General features: G+C 51.9%; 1 protein-coding gene across 2 annotated transcripts in view; it reads left to right on the top strand.

The window, feature by feature from the left end:
* Positions 1-13,344: 13,344 nt before the first annotated feature.
* LTBP2 (latent transforming growth factor beta binding protein 2) overlaps positions 13,345-26,115 on the top strand; it is a 113,690-nt gene continuing 100,919 nt past the window's right edge. For both annotated transcript variants that reach the window (XM_063793715.1, XM_016926412.3), the window contains exons 1-2: positions 13,345-14,565; positions 22,009-22,079. In XM_063793715.1, coding sequence (XP_063649785.1) covers positions 14,072-14,565; positions 22,009-22,079 — 565 coding nt within the window. In that variant the 5' untranslated portion in view covers positions 13,345-14,071. The remainder of the gene's footprint in view (positions 14,566-22,008; positions 22,080-26,115) is intronic.

Raw genomic sequence — 26,115 nt, 5'->3', positions numbered from 1 at the left:
AGGAAGTTGTATTGTTAGTTTATTTTGAACCAGTAGCTACCTAGGCTCTCCCTATTCACTGCTGAATAGTTTGCACCACTGTCTCCCCAAATTTGGGTCATTTCACATGAGCTGCTATCAAAACAAGTATCTCTTTTTTTTTTTCTCTTTTTTGAGATGGAGTCTCTCTCTGTCACCCAGGCTGGAGTACAATGGCATGATCCTGGCTCACTGCAACCTCCGCCTCCCGGGTTCAAGCAATTCTCCCGCCTCAGCCTCCCAAGTAGCTGGGAGTCCTGAACTCCTGACCTCATGTGATCCACCCACCTCGGCCTCCCAAAGTGCTGGGATTACAGGCTTGAGCCACCACGCCCGGCCCAAAGCAAGTATCTCTTATCCTTAATTATTAATTTATCTGGACCAAGATGTAAGACTTTTTTACTTATCTCTATTAAATTTCTAGATAAGATCAGTTTATATTTTGCTTCTATCATCCAGTTTTATCATTTATTCTTCTAGTTCTATGTCATGTGAAAACCTGATAAAAATTGTTTTTCTTTTCTTTTTCTTTTTTTTTTTGAGATGGAGTTTTGCTCTTCTTGCCCAGGCTGGAGTGCAATGGTGTGATCTCGGCTCACCGCAACCTCCGCCTCCTGGGTTCAAGCAATTCTCCTGACTCAGCCTCCCGAGTAGCCGGGATTACAGGCAAGCATTACCACACCTGGCTAATTTTTTTGTATTTTTAGTAGAGACAGGGTTTCTCCATGCTGGTCAGGCTGGTCTGGAACTCCCAACCTCAGGTGATCCGCCCGACTCAGCCTCCCAAAGTGCTGGGATTACAGGCATGGGCCACCACGCCTGGCCTAAAAATTATTTTTCTGATCTCAAATTGTGAGAAGTTTTGTGTAGGTTACATCCCTGTCTCATGCATGTTTATAGATCTCAATGACCTCCATTCATTCATCAATGTGGGGAATGGTTGTTTAAACATCTACACATATGCCTAATTGCCATTACCATGAGCTCCACATTTTCTCAGCCTATCCACATTGAATATCATTTCCATTTCATTTGAATATCATTAAAAATAGGACAACATTTCTCTGGTCAGGAACCCTATTGAAAAAGGAACTGGGGCTGGGTTCTGTGGCTCACATTTGTAATCCTAGCACTTTGGGAGGCCAAGGCGGGAGGACTGCTTGAGACCTGGAGTTTGAGACCAGCCCTGGGTAACATGGCAAGACCCTGTCTCTACAAAAAATACAAAAATTAGCCGAGCGTGGTGGCGCGCACCTGTAGTCCCAGCTGCTTGGGAGGCTGAGGTGGGAGGATCGCTTGAGCCTGGGAGGCAGAGGTTGCAATGAACCAAGATTGGGCCACGTCACTCTAGTAGAGTGAGACTCTGTCTTAAAAAAAAAAAGAAACGGGGTTGAATGGGGTGTGGTTTAGTTTGTGTGAACCTGGCTCTGGTAATCACAGTTTTGCCTTCTCTTCCTCAGCGTTTTCACCTTCTCCTGGCTGAGACATGCCCAGCCTTCCAGCCCTAGCTCAGACAGCATCTTCTCTAGGACCTTCCCTGACCATCCTATGCTCCCAGCCTGGATTAGGTACCCTGTCCTTGTATTCACATTGTACCCTGATCTTATCTCACTCACAGCACTTACCATGATATGTACTGTCTGCCTTTCCTACTATACTGGCAGCTGCTTGAGGGTAAGGACCGTCCTTAGCCTTATTCTTCTTGGCAACTCTGATGCCTGACAAAGGGATACTCAAGAAATAATGGCTGAAATGCACCAGGCACTCCTCAGGTATCTGTTTGATGTCAAGCACATAAGGCTTCTCTATCTATGAAGCAAAGCTATGAGGGAGGCCGAAGAGCAGGTGGGCTTGGAGATGTATATTGTGACACCCGGCATGATATAACTTCAACATGAGCTTATGGGATCAGAGAAGAACCTGAGGCCCAGCAAGAATGAGTGACTGGGGACAAGAGCCTGACTGAGGCTGAGTCCCCAGAGGAACCCGGGGGGTCCAAAGGGAGTAGGAAATTCAGAGAGGGTTTAGAAAAGTGGAGGTAGCTGGAGCAAGGAAGAGACACAGTCTGGCTAGTGGGTCATGGCGGCAGGAGCCCAGGGGCCAGGCCAGAGCTGTTGCACTGGCAGCTCCTCACTTTCTAAAAAAGAGAAGCCATGGGGGGATGCAGTGCTGGGAAGCAGGACTGGGCATTGCTTTAAGCATGGCAAATACCTGTCTGGCATCTGTATGACTTTATGTTTAGATGTTTATTTTGGGGTGGCTTTAGTGCGGGTTGATGAGATTAAGATCATGCTGCTTCCTCCTCACCCAAGTGACCTCCCTGTTAACCAGAAGACATCAGTTTCAGAATTCCAGGTAATTGTCTGCCCACTCTGGGGCCATCTGGTGGCTTGGATGTGGGGAAAAGATTCTTTTTTCCTTTTCTTTTCTTTTTTTTTTTGAGACTGAGTTTTGCTCTTGTTTTTACCAGGCTGGAGTGCAATGGTGTGATCTCAGCTCACTGCAACCTCCACCTCCCGGATTCTAGTGATTCTCCTGCCTCAGCCTCCTGAGTAGCTGAGATTACAGGTGCGTGCCACCATGCCCAGCTAATTTTTTGTATTTTTAGTAGAGACGGGGTTTTGCCATGTTGGCCAGGCTGGTCTTAAACTTCTGACCTCAGGTGATCCACCCGCCTTGGCCTCCCAAAGTGCTGGGATTACAGGCGTGAGCCACCGCGCCTGGCCAGATTCCTTTTTCTGAGCGAAGGAGCTCGTTAGAGCTAAGCTCCACATGCATTAGCCCCAGCCTTCCCCTCCAGCCTCCTCACTTTCCATAACCTTCTTTCTATGGAAACTTCAGCCATACAAGCTTCTTGCAATCCTTCCAGTCACTCAGGATTTGCACGTTTACTGCCTTTGCCTTGGCATGCCCCACCCTTCCCCATATGCTAAACTGCTTCTTAGACTTTAAGATTTAAGTCAGAGGCTGGGCACAGTGACACATATTTATATTCCCAGCACTTTGGGAGGCCGAGGCGGGTGGATCACTTGAGCTCAGGAGTTCGAGACAAGCCTGGGTAACATGGTGAAACCCCGTCTCTATAAAAAAGACAAAAAGTAGCCAGGCATGGTGGTGTGTGCCTGTGGTTCCAGCTACTTGGGAGGTTGAGGTGGGAGGATCACTTGAGCCCAGGAGGCAGAGGTTGCAGTGAGCCGAGATTGCGCCACTGCACTCCAGCCTGGGTGAAAGTAAGACCCTGTCTCCAATTAAAAAAAAAAAAAAAGATTTAAGTCAGAAACCAGGTGTGGTGGCTCACACCTGTAATCCTAGCACTTTGGGAGGCCGAGGAGGGTGGATTACTTGAGCTCGGGAGTTTAGAACCAGCCCAGGGAACATGGTGAAACCCTGTCTCTACGAAAAATACAAAAATTAGCCGAGTGTGCTGGTGCATGCCAGTAGTCCCAGCTGCTTGGGAGGCTGAGGTGGGAGGATCTCTTGAGCCTTGGTCTGAGGCTGCAGTGAACTGTGATTGTGCCACTGCACTCCAGCCTGGATGACACAGCAAAACCCTGTCTCAAAAAAGATTTAAGTCAGAGTCATGACTTTCTGAGAAATGTTCTCCAACCAAGCCCCTCCTCACACAATTAGCAGTTTTTCAGTGAGTCCAAAAGGCTGTGTCAATTCCCCTATGGAAGCACTTAACATCACAAAGGGAGCGAAGTTGTCCCCGTGCCTAGCACAGTGCCTGACACATATTAGGTGCTCAAAAAATGCCTGTGAAATGGGAGGGCATCATGATCCCAGCCAAACAGGCTGAATTTTAGAAACGGGTGCTTGGAAGCATCTCAGGCAGTGAAAGGAATTCCAGGCTTCACAAAATAGTGTGCCTGAGGATACCAATACACAACCTGAGATGGAGATTGCGGGTGGGAGGTCTCAGCAGCCAGGCAGGGGTGGATAGTGTGTGTATGAGTTGCGGGGGGCACTCCATGGAGCAGTGGCTTTATCAGAAATGGGGACTGTTTCCCTTCAACCATCATGGACCCTTCCCTGTTTCTTCTTGTCAGCCAGAGGAGGGAAGCTGCTGACAGCTCATCTACAATACGCCCTCCGGGACCCTCGAGCCACCCCTCTCCACCAGCAGCTTTGCCACGAACACTCACCATCAGAGATGTTCCCAAGTCCCGAGGTCCTGCCCTGACATGCATAGTGACTCTTGACTTCCCTGGCCCAGACGGCCAGATACCTCCCAGCTTCTTGCAGCAGCTGAAAGAGTTGAAAGGCCTGGGAGTCAGGAGGCCCTGGTTCAAGTGCTGGCCAATAACCAGTCACATGACCTTGGGCCAGCATCTCTCCCTCTTTGGGCCTCAGTTTGCCCTGCTGTAAATTGAAGAAATGGGATGGCCTATCTCGGGGAGTCCCCTCCACATGCACATTCTGTGGACCCTGCAGTTCCTTGGATCCACACGCTCTCCTTATCTGTCTGCTGCTCAAATCAAAATCTTAGTGTTGACAGGGAATTTGTAAAAGTCTTCTTTTTGTAGATGAGGAATCTGAGGCCCAGGGAGGGGAAGGGGTGTGATCAGAAAGATGTACTAAGGGCAGACGCAGAATTCCAACTGGAGTCTGTGCTCCCAGACATGATCTGACTTTGGTTTTAACGACTGCTTGGAATGGAAGAATTCTTTGCACCAAAGCTGCCCATGTGCCTAGCATAGGTTCACATAGGGTATGGCTGGTGCCTCTTCAGCCTTCTGTAGGCAATCAGTTCAGGGTCCATCCTTTTGATCCTGTAGTAGGAAGGAGCCAACCAACCTAGACCAAGCCCTGGTGGGGAGACCTGAGCTCTAGCCTTCTCTGTGTAACTGACTAGCTGTGTGACCCTGGGCAAGTCACTCCACCTCTCTGGCTTTATTGCTTTGTGGTTATACGAGCTCCATTGGGCTGTAAGCTCTAGGGAACATGGACTTGTCTGTTTTAATCCCAGGGCTTGGCTTTCAAAGTAAAGTTTCTTAGTTGAAATTTCAGAGAGAATCTCATTTGTTCAGCAACCAATGATGTCTGTATTTAAGTCAGCCCACAGAAATCTTAGGTCACTGACTGGCCAGTGAAAGGGCTGCCTGTGGCTCAGGTGCTTATCTTTGGTTCAATCCACTGTGGCCTGGAGTGTTATGTCACTGATAAGTACAGTTGCTTTTTCTAGGTATTGTTTAGAAAGGTATCTATTGGATCTCTATTGTCTTGGTAAGGAAACTGGCTCAATGAGTCACTTAGCCCAGGCCACATAACTGGTAAATGATGGTGCTGAGGTTAGAACCACAAAGCCCCTTGTTCTTCCTACTACTCCAGGACCCATAGCTGTGGACTAGTCATGCAGAGCAGAGTGCAGTACGTTGAGGGCTACAGGGATTTGGTGGAAGCAGCAAACTTTCCAGATGGAGGGAGGTGCCCAGGAAGTCTTCATGGAAGAGGCGGGCTTTAAAATGGGAGTTTAAACAAACAGGCAGGGGTGGTGAAGAACATTCCAGATCAAGGAAATAATGTCAGCCAAGGTGTTTGGGTGAGGGGATGGGGGAGAGGAAACTGGGTGGGATTCTGAGAGGGTGAGACTGTGCGGAGTGTCAGCATACATGGCTGGGAGGGTTATGAGACAAGCTTGTGTGTCAAACCCAGTAAGAAGTTTGGGATTGATTTGTGAAGTAGTGGGGATCCATTGAAGGTTGTTGAGCAGGTGAGTGACTTAATCAGAAATGGGCTGCCAGAAAATGTATGGTTAGTTCCCTATAAGTCTGTTCCTCCTGGGAGGCACAGGCTGTTTCACCTTTGCTGTTGTCTTCAGTCAGAAATGGGGAGGAACGGAGCAGAGCTGAGGAGATGCTGCTGGCACCACCACCGTTAGGCGGAGGACCAGAGGGGGAGTAAGAAGACAGTGGGCAGGGCCAGGCCTTCATGGCAGGTCATGGGGGGTGAAGAGGAGGAGCAGCAGCTGGAGACGACTTTCCTTCCTCTCTTGGCCATCAGCCTCCTCTGGCCTGAGGTCTGGTCTGGTGAGGCAGAGTACAGAGCATGCCTGTGCTGTCTGTGTGAGTTCCTGAGGAGTGAGATCTTTAATTTTTGTCTGCTGAGCCCTGATGGGCGAGAGGCCAGCCTGTGTTACAACCTCTTGGGGGCCCCTGGGCCAAGGCACTCAGACCACAGTGGACGGAAACAAGGAATGAGTCATTCAGACTAGGACTAGCCGGGGCCCACTGGGATCTGCTGCACCTCGCCTGCCCCCTCAGCCTGGTGTCTGTGCCCTTTCCTGGGGATTTGACAGGTCTGGGTCTGTTCCTGAGGGACTGGGGCCCTAGAGAGGGTATTGGGGGCACCAGGGCAAACATCATTGAGCCCCCACTCTCCATGGATGATCCAGGGAAAATGGACTCAGGGGATGATGGCAGAAGGCATCCTCTTCCTCTCTTTGTCTTGACAATGGAGAGTGAGAGGGAGCTGGCTTGCAGGCCTCCCTGGGGAGAGCTTGTTTTAGGAAAGACCCTACTGTAGACCTTCCTCTCTGCCCCTGCAACCCTCATCCCTCAGGGTGTGAGGAGTGTTACTATGACCCAGCTCAAAGCCAAGGTGGGCACAGGCTGGAAGATGCCAGCGACAGCCAAGGGAAGCTGCTTCTTGTCCTTTTTTGTCCTCAAATTCCTGCACAGCCATTCTAGAAGCCTAGATAGGCCTGCACAATCCCCCAGCCCACAGGGTTTTCTTCCTGGGGATTTTGAAAGAATAATCCAGGTACATGAGCTCTCCCCATCTGGGTAACTCTCTCCACCTCCAGCAGAGCATATGAAGTCCCCTTGGTCTCACTGGGAGGAATTACAGGGAGGAGGTCTTCCAGCTGCTCACACTGTTGTCCTGCTCAGGTCTTCAGAGACTGTGCTTGAGGAGAAGTTATGCTTCAGGCTCCCCCGGGGGTTTAGAAGATTCCTCCACCCCTCCACCCCCAGCCAGGGACTGAAGGAATTTATGCAGGTAAATAGGAAATGACATCTCAGCTTATAGTGAAAGGCACGGAGCTTTCAGATCAGCCCACCCATGCACCAGAGACTGGAAATGAAGGGAAGCGAAGTGAACTAAGTGATTTGAAAGAGCTGCCCATTTCCCATCATTGCAGGACACCCTGGTGTGAGTGCAGTGTGCTGCAGGGAAAACAGCATGGACTTTGGAGTTGTTCAGACTTTTTAGTTGAATCCTGGCTCAACTCCCAGCTGTGTGGCCTTGAGCAAGCGACTACCCCTCTGGGCTTGTGAAATGGGAATGGCAACACCTGTACCACACAGAGCTAAATAGACATTGTATGTATGTCATTTCTCTTTCCCAAAGAGAAAAGCTACGAGTTGAGATGAGCTCTATTCAGCAACTGCAGACTACTTGATGGAGGTGGGGTGAGTGTGGCTGTGACTTCCTTCCTTCTTCTCTGTGGGTGCAAATCAGATTCACCGCCCTGACTCAGAGCGGACCCCTAGCTGGTAAACAGGCCTGAGGAGAATGGGGGATGCTTGCTGGGGACTGATCTGTGACCACAGTCCCATGCAGCCATTAGCACCCCCACCACACCACAAACAGCTGTGCATGCTTCCAGCTCTGAGAAAAATGCAGCTGTCGGTGGTCTCCCTTCCCCTGGAAGCTGGCATTGGTTTAGCATCTGGGACCAGACAAACCAGGAGTGAATCCCAGCGCAGCCACCTACTGGCTTGTGACTGTGGATGAGTCATTTACTTCCCCGAGCCTTCATTTCCTCATCTGCTATGTGGGGAAATAATAGCACTTCCTTCATCAATAGCGCTTCTCATTAAATGAGAAAGTGACTTTAAGATGACTTGGCACAGTGCCTGGTACCTTTTGAGTGCTCAAGAAATACCAAGGCTGGATGTGGTGGCTCACACCTATAATCCCAACACTTTAGGAGGCTGAGACGGGAGGATCACTTGAGTCCAGGAGTTCAAGACCAGCCTGGGCAAAATGGCAAAACCCCATCTCTACAAAAAATACAAATTAGCCAGGCTTGGTGGCGTGCACCTACAGTCCCAGCTACTTGGGGGGCTGAAGCTGGAGGATTGCTTGAACCCAGGAGGTGGATGCTGCGGTGAGCCGAGATCGTGCCACTGCACTCCAGCCTGGGTGACAGAGTGAGACCCTGTCTCAAACAAACAAACAAACAAACAAACAATAAATGAAATATCAGTTGGTAAATGGAGGAGTAGTAATTGACAGCTGCCCCTAGCCCCATGACAGGGTAAACAGGGCTGGCTAGCTAGTTTGTCCTGAAGAGAAAAATGGCAAGAAGAGCATCATTATCTCAACTTTCAGATAAGAAGGTAGAAGCCAAATGAAGCTCAGAACTGCGCTCCCTTCACAGAAGACGGAAATGAGCTCAGAACTGCGCTCCGCTCACAGAAGACAGAAATGTTCACCACATGTTTGTGGGAGGGCCCTTTCCAGCACACTCTGAAATACAGGCCAGCTCACCTTACCTTTGCAGGAACATCCATACCATGGCTATCACCACCAGCCAGCATGTCATACCCACTTGGAGGAGACAGGCACCGGCAGACCAGGGCAGGGTGGTTGTGAATTCTTGAGGGGACGCCAGGTCATGGCACCTAAGGTGGAATGGTTCTGGCAGCCTTTGCGGGCCTTAACAACCTCACACAGGAGGGAGTCGGCACCTCTCTGTACGGCCTGCACCTTCCAAACTGGAGGCTGAGGCTGCGCAGTGCTGGGGTCCCAGCTGCCCAGTGTCTGGAGCAGAACATCCAAGCCCATGAGCGGCTCCCGTCTGGAAGGCTGGGGGCCCAATCAACTTTCCTTCAGCGATTCTGCCCTCTGATTAACCAGGAAATGTGTTATTTGTTCTGAGCAGGGGAACAAGCTCTCCTGGGGAGAGGAATTCAGGGCTGGAGGTCCAGTTACTTCCAAGCAAGAAAAATCCCTGGAATTCTTTCAGGAGTCTGGGTCTCAGCAAAGGGGGCTGAAATGTGGCCCTTGTTTTTGGTCCTTATTTACCAAATTAGCTCAGGTTCTGGTAGACCTCTGGCTGCCAACATTATTCCAGCGAGACATGGAAAAGCAGTGAGTTTGCCCTGGGAGTCCAGGAGACTGCTGTCCCTTGCATGGGGCATGTGTCTGGGCAAACCTTTCCCTGCTGGAATCTCTTTATCAACCCTTTAGACTCTCTCTGCAGGGTTTTCCAGAGATGATTTTCCTCTCCAGACCCAAGAGATGGGTGAGTAGGCTTAGCAGCGATCTAATGAGGGAGAAGGCTTTAATCAGGGGGTGGGGAAGTGACACACGGTGAGTCAGCGGCCATGCTGAAAACAGCTTCCCTTCTTTCACTGGGCCAAGAGGATTAAGGGTGGCAGAAAGTTCTGATAACTCCACATCTCCAGGTACATGAGCTCCAGGTACATGAACAGTGGGCTGGCAGGCAGGGAAGAGGGCATTTGGGGATATGCCCTAGAGCTCCTTTGGTGGTGATAGTGGTGGGGTGGTTGGAAAGGTCATGATTCAATTGTGAAGAGGGCTCCAGGCTTACAAGCCCGGGGTGGAGGCAAGGCGGTGTAACCTTAAAAGCTTGGGCTCAGGTGGAAAATGATCCAGGTTTGAATCCTGCCTCTGCTATTTATCAGCTGTGCCATCTTGGGCAAGCCAGTAGCCATTGCCAACCTCAGTATCCTCCTTTGTATGCGTGGAAATCATAATGCCTCCTTTGGTTGGTTAAATCAGCCAATTGATGTAACATGCTTAGTATGGCGTTTGGACTAAAGTAGGCTCTATCGATTTTGGCAGGTTAAAAAAAAAGCAAAACTCAAGTGTTTGTGGGATTGGAGATTCTGAAGAGCTGCAATCAGTCCCAGCAGTTAGAGGGTAAGGGAGATATGGGCAGTAAGTAGGTGGCAGGACAGAGTGTGGCGCCGGGATGGGGTAGAAGATGCCAGTCTTTGGAGTAGATGAACTGGGTTATGGTCCCCAGGCGAACAGGGTGGGAACGTCCAAGGACCACTTGTACTCACTGAGGAGTGGAAGGGGCACCTGATGGTGAGGGAAAGTTGGTCTGCGTGAGGGTTTTGGCGGAGGCGAAGGGTGAGGGATGAATGGGCGGCAGACTTCCAGAAATGCAGACAGAGGAGACGGAGCAGTAATAATGACTTGGACACACAGGAGGAAAAAATAGCTCAGGGACGAAGATGATGCCAAGGTTTCTGGCTTTCGGAGGCCCACGGGGATCTGAGGTGGGTCTTGAGGGATCTAGAGGGGAGCTTTTGAAGGAAGTGGGTAGGTTCCGGGGAGAGGAAGGGAGCCCAGAACTACAGAGGTGGGTGGATATCTGGGCAAGGAGAGGTAAGTGTGGACCTGGGGCTTCCACAGCTGTGAAGGAGCAGCATCCCAGGAACAGAACGCAGCATTCTGGGAACTAAGGGGCATTCATGGTCAAATGCAAGGGGTAGGGTTCAAGGAGATCTTTAGAGCCAGCCCCAAAGGCAGCAAGCACATGAACCTGGATCAGGAGCTGCCACCCAGAACTCAGTTCCTCTCTCTTAAAATGGGTCTAATGATACCAGCCCTCCCCACTTGATGGGATTACTGTGTCCTTCATTCAGTTAGCTATCCATTTCACACATACTTCTTGGCTGTTCTAGGTTCTGCAGAAACAGTGGTGAGCAACGCAGACAAGATATCTGTTGCTTTAGAGCTGTCATTGTGGTTTGGGAAGTCAGACAAGAAATGATTTTATAGGTTGTTGAATAGGACTTTTCCTCTGCTCTTGGAATATCTGCTGAAGCCACAAAGATAGAACAATGAGGGCTAAATATTCTTGCATTCTGAAGAGAAGTACTAGACACCTTACTAAAGGCAGAACAGGTTCAACAGCAGTCAAACTACATCCCTCAATTCCAGTCTACAAATGAAAGGGATTGAAGAAAGTCACTGAAGCATAACACTGCTGCATTTGTGGGCAGGGCTGAGATTTCCCCTGAGGGAACTCCCCACCTCAAACCAAATGAAGGGAGCTCCCAGAGAGAACCAGTCATCTGCAAGAAGAGGAGGCTCTGTCCCTATAACTGTCCCCCCACTGATGCTGACTATGTTGCTGGATGTTACAGGCACCTCGGTGCATTAAACTACAGCAAGACAGTTCATGGGAGAACCCAACATATGTCTTTAGGAATTGAGGACGTACATAAATGAAGAGACTTGTGTGCACTTCCTGTCTGGAGAATTCTGATCGTGGAGCCTCGCTGGAGTGGCCTGTGTGGCAAGGTGAGAAGTGGGCAGGGTGAGGAGCGGCCAACCCACCATTGTTTTGCCTGGCATAGGTGGGACAGTCCTATGAGAGACAGAGGATGCAGGGGTCTCCGAGAGGTTGGCCAGAGAGTAATTTGCTATGGCAACTCAGGGTGGAGGTCCTGTAGAGAACCTCCCAAAAACCCACATATGTGCCCATGAAGAAGCCAGCGCTTGGCACCTGCCAACCAAGGGTACCTGTCACATAAGACTTTGCTACTTTTCCTCTAACACCTCTCTCCCAGCCTTGACAAAGAGGAGCCACAGCAGAAAAGGGAGGTCAGGAAAACAGACCACACACCACTCTCACCACTGCAGGATCTCTAGCAAAGGGACAGGGGAGAGGAGGACTATTAAATGGGATGTGATATTGATTAACTTGGATGAGATTTTGATCTGGGCAGGAGCAGACTTTTTGTGTCTGAAAATGGGTCTTAATTATATTAATAGAACAGTTCTCGTGTCTGGTAGGGATGACCTCTCAAGCCAAGGACTCTGCCTGAGATGTCATTAAGGGTGGGAAAGGGAAATTTACCATAATATGGTTGAAGGTAGTAGTGGAGCAGTTTCTGGATAGTCCCTCTTTAGGTTCAGCCCATTAAAAAATTCAGTTACACGAGCAAACAAATAACAAGATGATGTCAACTGTTTTATGAAGATGAAACAGGGTGGTGTGTTAGAGAGTCATGACTGGGGTGAGGGAGGGCTGCTCTAGATTGGAGGTCAGGGATGGCTACTCCAGGAGCTGATATTTAATCTGAGAGGAGCAGTGATGAGGAACTACCCTCTAACATCCTGGAGAGGAACCTTCCAGTAGAGGGAAGGGGGCATTCACTTGGCTTGTTCAAGGAGCAGAGAGAGGGCCAAGGCAGCACAGTGTGGTGGGTAAGGGAGAGCAAGAGGCCAGATGAAATCAGAGCGGGGGCAGCCAGCTAGGGTTTGTAGGCCAAGGCCAGGGGTCGAGGCTTTATTTCAACAGTAGATATTACCTGGGCTTGTCTTTTGTGTGGTGTGGGAGGTTGTGAACTGGTGCCCACATGCCAGCTCCTTCACTCTGCCTCTCTGGGAAATAGGCTGTACAAATGTGCCAGGGGCAGCCCTGTTGATCCAAGCCTTTAGGCTGTAGGGAGGGGGCATGGGTGAGAATGGTGTGCTGATTACTGGGGACACGCAGACAGCGGCAGTCAGCATTCCCACACCCCTGCCCGCCTCCCTGCTAACACAAGATGTGAATGCACACACTGGGTCAATCAGGGGTCACCGAATCCCCCTCTGGGAAATTCCCGAGAGAGTGAAGGGCTGGGTTGGGATCCCAGGAATGGATTCAGCCAGAGGCGGGAGGCCTAGATTCCACTCCCCTCTTTCACATGCGCTATCTCCTTGAGTGACTTACTCAAGAGGCTCTGTGTCTTTGCCTCTGTGAAAAAGAGGACTCCTTGGCCGGGCGTGGTGGCTCACGCCTTTAATCCCAGCACTTTGGGAGGCCGAGGTGGGCGGATCACCTGAGGTTGGGAGTTCGAGACCAGCCTGACCAACATGGAGAAACCCCGTCTGTACTAAAAAATAAAATAAAATACAAAATTAGTCGGACTTGGTGGCGCATGCCTGTAATCCCAGCTACTAGGGAGGCTGAGGCAGGGGAATCGCTTGAACCCGGGAGGCGGAGGTTGCGGGGAGCTGAGATCGCGCCATTGCACTCCAGCCTGGGCAACAAGAGGGAAACTCCGTCTCAAAAAAAAAAAAAAGAAAGAAAGAAAGAAAAGAAAAAGAAAAAGAGGACCCCTCTTCTAGCGGCAGCCATCACCGCGCCAGGCTTAGGCGTGACCCTCACGCCAGTGGAAGGGGATTGAGATCCAGAGCGAAGGCGGCGGCGCCAGGGCTGTGCAGCCACGGAGCGCCAGGGCCGCCAGCTCCGCCAGGGGGCGCGCCCGGGACCTCCCTGCGCTCCGCGCGCCGCGCCCCGCCCCGCGCCACCCCCGCTCCGGCCGGCCCTGCGGAGGGCGCCCCCAGCGGCCAGGGCGCAAGCGGAGGGGGCGGCGGCCCTGTTCCCCTACGCGGGCCTCGGCGCCCCTCCTGGCTTCCTTCAGACCTGCAAGGCTGCAGCCTGGGTCCCCCGATCCAAAGACGGTCCCTGAGGCGAGGGGCGGGAGAACGATTCGGGGCAAGTCTGCAGTTCCAACTTGCCCAGAGCAGGAGAAAGAAGGCCCGGTGTCCCGGTCGTGGCAGGCGCCATCTGCCCGACCAGCGCCCGGGTCAGCCCCGCGCCGCCCCCTGCTCCGCACGGGTTAATCCCCCTCGCCGCCCGCTCGCCGCCCGCTCGCTTCCCGGTGCCAAAGTGGGTGTTGCTGGAATTCCTCGCTCCCTCTCCCGTAATGAGGGGGCTGAGCTGTCCCTCCAAGGAGGGGGCCTGGTGTGGATAAAAGAGACGAAAAAGCCGGGGGAGGTTTCCAAAAATAAAACCGTCCGGGTCCCCTTCAGACGGCTGCAGGCACTGGGAGGAGGCGCGAAGGTGCAGCAGCCGTGCGAGCCCAGCTGGAGTAGGAGCGCGGACTCGAGGCTCGGGGCGCGCAGCTCTCGTTCCGCCGAGAGCCGGGCCCCCAGTCGGCCGCTTCAGGGCCCCCTAGACTCAGAGAAGCTGGCCGCCGGGCGGAGTCGGGAGAACAGCCCGCGGGCGTCCAGCGTACCGACCACAAAGCTCTTCGCGGTGCCCGCGCGCACCACTCTCCAGCCGCCCCGCGCCATGAGGCCGCGGACCAAAGCCCGCAGCCCGGGGCGCGCCCTGCGGAACCCCTGGAGAGGCTTCCTGCCGCTCACCCTGGCTCTCTTCGTGGGCGCGGGTCATGCCCAAAGGGACCCCGTAGGGAGATACGAGCCGGCTGGCGGAGACGCGAATCGACTGCGGCGCCCAGGGGGCAGCTACCCGGCAGCGGCTGCAGCCAAGGTGTACAGTCTGTTCCGGGAGCAGGATGCGCCTGTCGCGGGCTTGCAGCCCGTGGAGCGGGCCCAGCCGGGCTGGGGGAGCCCCAGGAGGCCCACCGAGGCGGAGGCCAGGAGGCCGTCCCGCGCGCAGCAGTCGCGGCGTGTCCAGCCACCTGCGCAGACCCGGAGAAGCACTCCCCTGGGCCAGCAGCAACCAGCACCCCGGACCCGAGCCGCGCCGGCTCTCCCACGCCTGGGGACCCCACAGCGGTCTGGGGCTGCGCCCCCAACCCCGCCGCGAGGGCGGCTCACGGGGTGAGCATGGGAGAGGGAAGTTTGGAGGGTACAGAGGGGAGCCAGGGCTCATTTGTGGAGGGGCGTGCAGGCGAGAGGAGAGGGCGCCGCACTCATACCCTCGTCCCTCTGTCTTTAGTACTTCGGGAAACAGCCCCGAGGTTCCAAAATCGGTCCTGGAAGATTTGATCCGCTTTCGAAGAGTTGAAGGCAAAGATAGATCATCATCCTCATCCTTTCTTACCAACTCGCCCGGAGCCCCGACGTTAAATCCTTTCGCAAGGCGCCTCTCCACTCTCCCGCGTTCCTCCTGCCTGCAACTAACGAGCTCTTGTAGACGCTTGCAGCGCTGCCGGGATCTGAGAGGCAGCGGGGAGAGGGCAGTAGGGTGGGTGCTCCAGGCTCTTGACGCCCAGGGGAGGTTGAGCCGGCTCAGGGCGCGGGTTGGAGGAGGTGTCGGGGGCCCCACCGAGAGAAGGTAGATGCGTCTCCAGGAGGGGAGCTGGCAGCGAAGCTGGTGCGTTGGGACAAGTGTCGTGGGGCGTGGGTCGGCCTGCGCACGCTGAGGGCTGGATGCGGGCGTGGGCGTGAGCTCTGGACACTTTGGGCGGGAAGCGTGTCCCGATGAAGCTGCGACACAGTGGGCGCTTGGAGAATTGGATCAGTGTGCTCTCGTGCATCTAGGTGTAAGCGTGACTTGGGCGCGTTGCAGGGCTAAGCCACCGCACAACCCTGCAATTTACTTTTTTGCTCCCCCTGGGCACCACCCCCTGCCCGCCGCGGGCGCCGTCGCAGAGTGAGAAGATGCCCCAGTAATCCCCATCCCCAATCGGATCATCATGGCTGCGGGCACGCTCCGCCTTGCCTGGGTATGACAGGTGCCTCTGGAATGGAGGGCACTGAGCCCTGGGCAGTGAGGGGCTGGGTGGGGGCACCATCGGGAAGTCTGGGAAGGGCTTTGGCAGCCTCTCTTTGCCTGGGCCCGATTTGCCAGTTGGGTTTAGTCCTGGGGAACAGCATGAAAGACACTTGTACCCCGAGTCCTACTCCAAGGACCTTGCGCTTCGCAGCCTTGGCGCTCTGTTTTCCTTGGCGCTCTGTTTTCCTTGGCTGGAGCGCTCTTCTCATATTTCAGCAGGATTCAGCTCTGTCTCTTTCAGATTTCTGCTCAGAGTGGCTTTTGGCCACCCGTGCCCCATCCTCTTTCTCCTTTCAGCCTGCTTTATGTTTCTTCATAGTACTTATTCTATCTGATATGTTCTATTCCTATTTATGTGTTTATGGCCTGGCCTCCCAGCCCACACTAATGCAAGCTCTATGCAAACAAGGACTTCGTTGTGTCCATTTCTGTGTCTCTTGTGCCTAGAATAGTGCCTGCACTGGTTGGTATTCTCTAGGTATCTGTTGAATGAGTGGATGAACTCCCTGCTGCCCATGGAAGGCCCAGCTTCAAGCAGGCAGAGAGTAGACCCATGCACTGCCAAGTCGCTTACACATAGGATCATTCAACAAGTATTAGTGGAAAGCACCTGCTGTGTTTCAGCGTTTTCCTTTCCTGATCTGTGCAAGTGAATGCATGCTTCCAAGGATCCTGCGTGCAGAGCATGGGAAAGGGGATGGAGGCCCAGAGTCCAAGGCATTGTTCCTGCTGGGAGAGCAACCCAATTACTTAATATCACGTTGAAGAAATGAACAGATGCTTTCTAGTACTGGAAGGTTCCTGTTAAGTGCAAAGGAGTGGGGCAACTGTAGCTGAAGAGCTGAGTAGAGGGGACCTGTGACCTGGGGCCCCTGGGGCTCTGTGGGCAGCATGTGGGGAAGCAGAGGGGAGGTGGCAGGAGGGGGGCCTGGAGGTGAGGGTGGTGTACAGATGTAGCACTGCCCAAGGACAAGGGCTTTTTACTGTTGGCACTGGCCCAGGGGTAGCACTGCAGCTTTGGTGTAGGGGAACCCAGAGACATAGCTTGGGCTGGAGCAGGGAGGAGTTTGTACTGCAGGCATTTAGGTGCAGGTGAGGTGCGGGGGAAGGTGGGGAAGTGGAGCGTGGGGGCTGGAGGGTGCACTATTAGAAGTCATGAAATAAAGCGAATTGTCACTACAACAAAGCTGGTGGATGTGAACAGGCATGTGAAGACATGGGCTGGGTGCCACCTGCTGTACACAGGTGCACACATCACATGACACACTGGTCAGGCTCCTCCCCCACATTGTCTTCTGCAGCTTTGATAAAGAGTGGGTTCCCTGACACTCCAGTCAGCCACTCCATGTCAGCTGGGGAGGACCTGAGGGGTCATCTTGTTTATTCTCTTCCTCCACCCTGGTCCATTCTGGCTAATGGCTTCTAGTCAGGCTGATCAGGTTGGCCATTCATTGCCTTGTGAGCTGCAGACAGCCAGGGACCAAATGCCACCTCCTGGTGAATCTTGGAACTGCACCACTGCTACTGGAGCTTCTTCATTCATTCAACAAATATTTTGGAAGAACTTCTATACCCAGGCCCTATACTGGATCTTGAGGATATAGCAGTGACCAAGACAGGCATACTCTGTCCTCATGGAACTTTCAATGTAGAAAAGATTTATTGCACATAATAAAGACTTATTAAGTTTGTGCCAGGCTTGATGCTAGGTATTTGGGATACAGCAGTGACCAGAGTGGACACCGTCCCTACACTAATGAAATTTACAGTCTACAGGGTTTCTTTTTCATTTCATTTCTTTTCTTTTCTTTATTCTTTCTTTCTTTTTTTCTTTTTTTTTTTCTTTTTTTTGAGATAGAGTCTCTTGCCCTGTCACTCAGGCTGGAGTGACATTATTTCGGTTCACTACAACCTCCACCCCCGAGGCTCAAGCAATTCTCGTGCCTCAGCCTCCCTAGTAACTGGGATTATGGGCGCGCGTCACCACACCCGGCTAATTTTTTGTATTTTTAGTAGAGATGGGGTTTCGCCATGTTGGCCAGGCTGGCCTCAAACTCCTGAGCTTAAGCACTACACCCACCTTGGCCTCCCAAAGTGCTGGGATTACAGGTGTGAGCCACCACACCTGGCCTCTACAGGGTTTTTTGAACCAGCCTCACAGCATACCACCTGTATAATATTTTTCTCTACCTTTCCCTCTTGTTCTGTTATTATTTTTCTTTAACTTTATATTCTATTAAAATAACAGGATTTTGTGTTTTATCTGTTTTAAAGTATATTATGAAGTTTTATAAATGCACTAAAAGGTATTGAAAATAATATAACATAGTCTAGTTTTATCAAACCTTAGTATTTTGGCATATTTTGATTCCAGTTTTTTAGTTGAAATTTCCTCTATAAATTTGTCTCCTTCCCTCCCCAGAGTTAACCACTACCCTGAATTTAATTAATTCCAATAGATGTTTTTACAATATTACTATAGATACATATATCCACAAAACATACAATGTTGTTTTGCATATTTTAAACTTAGATAAGTGAGACCCTATTTCATTATTCTTCTGCAATTTGTTTTTCCCCTCCTCATTAGATTTTTGAGATTTAACCATGTTAATATAATTAGCCCAAGTTTATTCATTTTAACTGTTGTATATTATTCCTTTGTCTGAATATTACCACAGTTTATCCATCCTCCTGTTTTTGGACATTTAGATGAATTACTTTTTCTAAAAGTAATTTTCTAAAAATTCTACTGAATTTTTTTGCTATTACAGACAGTGCTTGACTCATTTTTCTCCATAAATAAATTCATAACTGAAAGGAAACTTTGTATCGTTATCATAAGTTGAAAGCAGTACCACTTGTTATAAAGAGAAGATAATTGTAGGAAACTTGAAATGAAAACAAAATGTTCTTAAGTTCTAGTCAGACTTCATTCATTGTCTTAGGAAGCTCAACTCTGTGGCAAGTTCCCTCTATTGGAAGGGGGACTAGCGTGTGTTGAGGGGAGGACGTGGCCTTTTTCACTGACATCATTAGGTTAGAAGGATCACCAAAAAGAGAATCACTTTCTCACCATGTAACTCAGATTGTTGAATGTTGTGATCTGTAAACTTAAAATGCCTTTCCTACCCTCAGTGTGGCTCATCCCACTTTTTGTGAAACTCCAGATTAAATGAAACAAGTATCAATTGTATACCACGTGTTGGGCACTGTGTTAGACTGTAGAGGCACAAGGAGAAATAAGAAAGAAACCTCTAGATACCCAAGACTGAGATACAACCAATGACCTGAGACAGGCAGTACTAAATGATCACAGCAGATGCAGATGGAGAATGAGGGAAGGCTGGATAGATGTCAGAGGAGGTGGGTTTTGTTTTCTTTTGTTTTGTTTTTTGAGATGGAGTCTTGCTCTGTCGCCAAACTGTAGTGCAGTGGCACAATCTCTGCTCACTGCAGCCTCCGCCTCCTGGGTTCAAGCGATTCTTCTGCCTCAACCTCCCGAGTGAGTAGCTGGGACTACAGGTGCTTACCACCATGCCCAGCTAATTTTTAGTAGAGACGGGGTTTCACTGTGTTGGCCAGGATGGTCTCAATTTCCTGACCTCGTGATCTGCCCACCTCAGACTCCTAAAGTGCTGGGATTACAGGTGTGAGCCACCTTGCCTGGCCCAGGGGAGGTTTTATACAAAGAAGGTAATATCTGATCTGGAAGTCTTGGAGTATGCAAAGGATTTTAATCAGTAGACCAGAGAGGGAAGGCATTCTAGGCAGAGAGAGCAGCCCAGGCAAAGGCATCGAAGTGAAATCCATAGGGCAACTGGGGAGCAACAAACCTTGTATCCTTGGAGGAGCAAAGCCTTGGCTGTGGATGGTTGTGGAGACAAGGTGGGGGTGATGGGGACAATTAGACTGCACAGGCAAGTAGGCACATGGGTGCCAGGGGGCCTTGTAGAGGCCAGTGGAGAGCTGTGGGAGGTTTTTAACAAAGGGCTAGTGTGATCAGATTTGGCCCAGGTGGAATAGCAGCTCTCCCAGACTGCTAGCCAGATGTGTTCCCTACAGTGATGCTGGATACTGGGCTAATGTGTGCTGAGTGGTGTCAACTGGAAGACTGGACTCAGATGATCTCTGAGAGGTACCTTCTAGGGAGTCAGAGTGATTGAATTATATATCCCAGCTGTTCAGGCTCATTTGCTCTCTCTGCTAGCCAGAGCCCACTGAACTGACAATTCCCAGCTGGTTACCTCCCTGGGCCTGCACCCAAAACTTTAATATTGGCCTGTAGGGATCCTTAGAGACTCTCCTTGGGGACCTGAATCTCTCTTGAGTGCCCTACCAGCCCCAGCCTGGCCTCTCTGCCTGGCAGCCTTTGATTCTGGCCAATCCTCACGTGGCCCTACATCCCTTAGGGCCTACTCTGTGCAGGCAAAGCAAGGTTGGCCCCTGCCCTCCCACAGTCAGCTGCAAAGCCATCCTGAGGGCAGCTGGGGTGACGGCTGGCTCAGGGGGCCTCCTTGGGCTGGGCTCCATGCCATGACCTCCCAGCCAGGCAGGCTCCTGCATCCGTGCTGTCTGGGTTCCCACAGGCCCTAATTCTTAGAAAATTCCCAGGGCACAGAATCTGTTTCCTCTCAGAGCCCTCCTAGCCCCACGAGAGGTCTTGTCACCACCACAAGGAGTGGTGACATAAAAGTGGGTACGTAGTTTCCCCTTCCACTGGGGCGCACCCCCAGAAACTCTGGGTCTGACAAGCAGCCCTTTCCCCGACCCCCGTGACATGGGCCCTGATGCAGCCAGGAAGCTGCTAAAGGTGGTCGCCCAGAGAGGCTTTGAGGTGGCCCAAGTGGCACAACTCTTGGCTGGTGGGACATTCTGGGAGCTCCCTGGGAGGGAGGCAGTGCCCACAACTTTGGGCCAAAGGGCCAGGAATGGGCCTCCGCTTTTTCAAGCTGCAGGAATTTATTTTGAATTCTTCGTAAGACTCCAAAAACCACATAAGCTTTGGGGTCCACTCAAATGTCAAACAAACTCCTAAGTGGGACCAGATGTCGCCATGCTGGCCGCAGAGATCACAGGAGTGGCCACCCTGCTCTGTCCTTTGCCTGTCCAGCCTCTGCACTTCTCCCTCCCCTCTTACCCTCTAGTTCCAGTGCCCGGTGATGATTTCCAATGATAAGGATGGAAGCCAGAGCCCGGCCCAGCCTGCCAAGGAGTCAGTCCCTAGAGATCTCCAGGAGAAGCCCTTCTAGGGAGACGCCCTGGTCTAGGCATATGGGTCTTTAGCTGCAGAGTCAGGGCCGGGTGGAAACTGCTGGTGCTGCTGGAGTGCGCCAGACACCTGGAAGCAAAGTTTGGGGAGCTGAGTGAATGCCCCAGCACTGTAGGTCAGCGTCTCATGGGGGTGCCCTCAGAGCCAACATCAAGGAGTAGCTGAAGGGCTGGGCGCAGTGGCTCACACCTATAATCCCAGCACTTTGGGAGGCCGAGGTGGGTGGATCACCTAAGCTCAGGAGTTTGAGACCACCCTGGTCAACATGGTGAAACCCCATCTCTATTAAGAATATTTTTAAAATTAGCCAGGCATGGTGGCAGGACCGAGGTTGCCATGAGCCGAGATCACGACATTGCACTCCAGCCTGGGCGATATAGTGAGACTCAAAAAAAAAAAAAAAAAAAAAAAAAAAAAGGAGTAGTTGATGGAAGAACTCTATTTCGCTATAGAGTAAGTCCTGTTTGCCTCTCAAATAAAAATTGTGCCTCCACATAAAAATTGTGCAGAGGCAGCTTAACCCACATCCCCAGCCCCATCCTCCTACCAGCTTGCCACCTTGTAAGCACCTCTTAACCAGGAATTCTAGAGCCCTGTTCCTTCAGTGCCCACTCAGGGCTCAGCCTTCCCACGCACCAGACTGCCGGGGGCTGAGACTCCTCAGTGTGCATTCGTTGGCAGGTAACACCTCGTATGACCTTGAGACTGTTTTATGCGTGTCTTCCAGCCTCCCTTGGATCGTCAGCATTGGTAGGGCAACGACCATGGTGTTTTTGTGTGTGTGTGGTTTTTTTTTTTTTTTTTTTTTTTTTTCGGTGAGAGGCAATGTAGAGTTGGAGCATGGCTTAGAGTTGGGCCAACCCAGGTTTGAATCAGGCTCTGGCACTTACCTGCTGTGTGGAATTGGCAAGTCACTGAACCTCTCTGAAGTGGCTTATTAGCTTTAGGATCACTGTCATTGTTGCCCCAGTGGACTGCCTTCTTTATGTCAGATGTTAAACATTCTCACCTCATTTAACCATCATAACAACTCAATTAAGCAGCTATTGTTATCTCCATTGTACAGATGGAGAGAGTGAGGTTTCCCAGGGATGTGCAGAGAATGGCAGAGTCAGGATTCAATCTTAGATTTGCAAGTAGAATAGGGACAGCCTTCCCAGCCTCTCCATGTTCCTCCAGGCCCTGCCTGTAGAAGGTGGGACTGTCGGAGGGGCTGTGAATAGTCCCCAGCTCTGAGCATCCTTGTGTTGACTCTGTTTTGGTGACCCCACAGGAGGAACGTCTGCGGGGGACAGTGCTGCCCAGGATGGACAACAGCAAACAGCACCAACCACTGTATCAAACGTGAGTGCCTCCACCAGTAGCAGACACTCCGCTCTATCAAACGTGAAGTGCCATTCCCCACCCTACTCCCAGGGCAGGTCAAGCTTAGGTACTCCAGAACCTGGAGCAGAAGCGTCTTTCCTAGTCTGCGTCCTGAAGATGCAGCCCCTATTTAAAGTGAAGGCAACATCCAATGGAAGGGAAGAGGTTTAAAAATGCCTCTAGCTGGGGCCGGGAGCGGTGGCTCATGCCTGTAATCCCAGCACTTTGGGAGGCCAAGGTGGGTGGATCACTTGAGGTCGAGAGTTGGAGACCAGCCTGGTCAAGATGGTGAAACCCTGTCTCTTCTAAAAATACAAAATTAGCCAGGCGTGGTGATGGGTGCCTGTAATCCCAGCTACTCGGGAGGCTGAGGTAGAAGAATCACTTGAACCTGGGAGGCAGAGTTTGCAGTAAGCCAAGATCACACCACTGCACTCCAGACTGGGCAACAGAGCGAGACTCCTTCTCAAAAAGAAAAAAAAATGCCTCCAGCTGGACACAGCTTCTCAAATCAAATCACTGCTTGTGTTTTCAAAGCTTCCTGCACTCCCTCCTGCTGTCCTACTGTGTTGGCCCCACTCACACTGCCGGCAGGGTCTCAGGAGACTGCATGCACCTATGTTCTGCAGAACATGCTTGGCCCAGAGCCTCCGCATCCCACATTTCCAAGGGCACCATTCATGTAGCATGTGATGAGAATCCACCTCTGCCCTGGCCCCTGGCCCAATGGCCCTGGCCTCTGTTAGCCACTCTACCAGGATGGTCAGATGACACTGTGACCCATGCCTGGAGCCGTCTCCCCTTGGACTGCTCTGATGCCTGGCAGGCTGGCTCGAAGGAGAGAAAAGCCATCTTATCTTGTGGAAACCAAGGAGTGAGTTAGGAAGAGCTAGAGCCTTCACCCCTGAGCCTCTTCCACTGATGGTATCAGGAGCATTAACAACAACAAGAGCCAGTACCTTCATAGCACTCACTTTGTGCAGGGTGCACTTTAAACATCCTCTGTGGCGGGTGGATGAGGAACGTGAAGCACAATCAGGTAACTTGTCCAAGGTCATGTAGTCAGGAAGTGCAGAGCTAGGATTTGAATCCAGACAACCTGACTCCAGGGTCCCTCTTCTTAATACCTGTACCCTGCTGCCAGGTATCTTACCTTCATTTCTGGGCCTCACTTTCTGCATCTGTGAACTGGAGGTGATGGTACTATTGCTGTCACTGCTACTGCTACTGCTACTATTAGCTAACAACTGAGTATGTACTAGTGCCCCACACTGCGCTAAGCTCTTCACATGCATTATCTTAGTTCGACCTGTCAATCATCTTATGAAGTAGGTGTATGCTTATCATCGTGGCTTACAGATAAGGAAGCTGAAGCTCGGGTTGCTTGGGAAACACGGCCAAGCTCCGCTGCTGCAAGTGCTGAGCTCGGGCTGGACCCAGGCAGACTGACTCCAGAACTCCAGGCTCCGATCTCCTGGGCTTTGTTCACTCCCGACACCAGCGAGGCCTGGATATTCCAGAGTGTGGAATCCCCACAGACCATAGCAGATATGGGAGTCTGAGGGAGCCCGTTGGATCTTTCTCTTCCTCCCACAGGCCCCTCTTGGGTCCACATCAGCTCCCCAGGAACTCCACCTGACTATCCTTCAGGTGACTGCCCCTGCCTCTGCCAGTCCCAAGCCTGGCTGCAAAGCCTCAGTCTCAACAGCTCCCTTCCTTCAAGGACCAGCCCCAGGCCCTTCTCGGTAGGAGGGCTTCACAGCTAATAGTCCAGGTGTGTGAAAAAACGTATGATGTTCCCAGCATGATGGGTGCCTTCATCTGGGAACATCATACGTTATTCTATGATAACGTATGATAACGTGGTTGTCCTAACACCCCACTTGATGGGATGCGATGCGATTGCTCCCATTCCCGCGAGTCTGGAGATATGGGTTCACCAAGCTCTTGGCTTCTGCCTCAGGCCTCGTGGCCCTGACCCTCTGCCTGTTTGAAGATGCAGCTCAGGCAGAATCTTGGGTCCCTCCTAGGACCTCCAAATAACAGAACCAGAGCCAAAAACTCAAAAACAAACAATGAAGCAGATCTGCTTAAACACCCTTTCCTTTTCAGGGAACGTGGATGCCTGGGGGCGCTCAGAGGTCGGGCACTCAGAGGTCAGGCCCTCAGTGGTCAGGGGCACCGGTGGGGAGAAACACTTGTCCCTCATTATTTATTTTTATTTAATTAATTAATTAATTAATTTTTTGTAGAGACAAGGTTTTATCATGTTGGCTAGGCTGGTCTCGAACTCCTGGCCTCAAGTGATCCTCCCACCTCACCCTGCCAAAGTGCTGGGCTTACAGGTGTGAGCCACCACGCCCAGCCCCTCATAATTTTAAAGAAGAAAGTGAGCCTCAGAGAGGCGGTGACTTGCTCAAGGCCACACACCTTATTGGAAAAGAACCTGAGACTCAAAATCAGCTCTGAGCAACTCCTCTGGGTAGAGAAGCCAGGGATGTGGGCGGCCAGGTGGCTTTGTGCTAAGCAGAAGCTCTGGGGCTGGGGCCTGGCACTGTTATTTTTTTAACAGCATCCCAGGTGATTCTAGGTGTGGTCAAAAATCACTGAGCAGAGTTGGGGGTCAGTCATAGGAAGATCTGCCTTGGGGGCCCTCCTCAAACTTGAATGTTCCCCCAACCCTCTAGGAATCACATCAAAGAGAAGATTCTGATTCAGCAGATCTGGGGTGGGGCGGATATTCTATGTTCTAACCAGCTCCCAGGAACACTGACGCTGCTGGCCCAGGGACCACACTTTGAGTAGCCGGGCCTTCCAGGACTCAGGAGGCCTGGGCAGGAGGGATTGGGACTTGGAGGTGGGGAAGAGGGTTGGTATGTTTGAGAGAGCTTAGCCTTTGTTGGGAGGCAGCATTGGCTGATGGAGAATGTTGCTGAGGTTTGAGCTGAAGCTGCAGCGGGTGGCTTCATAGGGGGTGGGCTTTTCCCCAGCTGCCTGAGGGGTCTGGGCATAGGTCTCACTTGGGCCCTCCAGCCCTGGAGGTTCTCGGTTTCCTAACTTGCTAGTGATGTTCCAGTGTTATTCTCTTCCAAACTGGAGTTTCAACCCTAGAAACTCAAGGTTGAGTGAGTTTGCATACTGTTACAGTACCAGTGCATGTGTGTGGGGGCATCCTTGTGCCCCAGTGGGTGCTGCGCCAGGATGCTGAGGTAGGATGCTGCCAGTACCTTCTCCCCTGGTATTTCTCTCCCTGGCCGTCTCACCCTGCTGCCCCCGGTCACCCACCCTGACCCAGGCATACAGGCCAGCTGCTCTCCTGAAGGGGGTTGCCAGTAGGCAACAGCCTCTCCCACTTGATGTTGGCTCGCCCGTGGCAGGGCTGTGTGCTCATTAACTGGTCCCTGTGCTGTTTGCTTGTTGCTATTTGGCTGCTAATAAGCCTAATGAGAACCCACGCAGGCGGGCGGTGGGGTGTTGGCACTGGATGGCTTCATCCAGAGCTCCGCAGAAGGTGGGGCTCTTGGCTCCACGCCCCGTCAGCTGGCTCTCCCCCACCCCTGTGGCTCCGCACCTCCCTCTCCCCTCCCAACAGCTGCCCTCCTGGCTGGGGCAGAGACTGCCAATGTTGGGGAATGTTCATGATTCTGTCCTAGCAGTTTCACACATGAAGGGATGCCTTCCTGGGCCAGTGAGAGATGGGGGCTGACATCCCCCACTGCCAAGAGTAAAGTCTAGTGCCAGAACCACGGGGAGACTCAGTCTCTCCCGGATATCTGCGGGCCCAACCCACTGCCCATGCTCAGGGAATGCTGGCTCCTGCTCAGTTGCCCTCTCTTGCCTCTGGCAGAATCAATCCCAGGTCACTGTCACACACCAGTCCATCTCCCGGGCCTGCCCTCCTTCCGCCCTGTTCTGCAGGTGCCCATTGCTGGAAGCCCAGCCCCTCCTTCCACCTTGGCGGGGGCTAGAGCTGGGCCGCCATCTCCTACTCCAGTCTTGGTATCTGCCTTTCCTT

Source organism: Pan troglodytes, chromosome 15 (assembly GCF_028858775.2).
Source record: "Pan troglodytes isolate AG18354 chromosome 15, NHGRI_mPanTro3-v2.0_pri, whole genome shotgun sequence".
Lineage (NCBI taxonomy): Eukaryota > Metazoa > Chordata > Mammalia > Primates > Hominidae > Pan > Pan troglodytes.
This window is presented reverse-complemented; position numbering and strand designations above follow the sequence as displayed.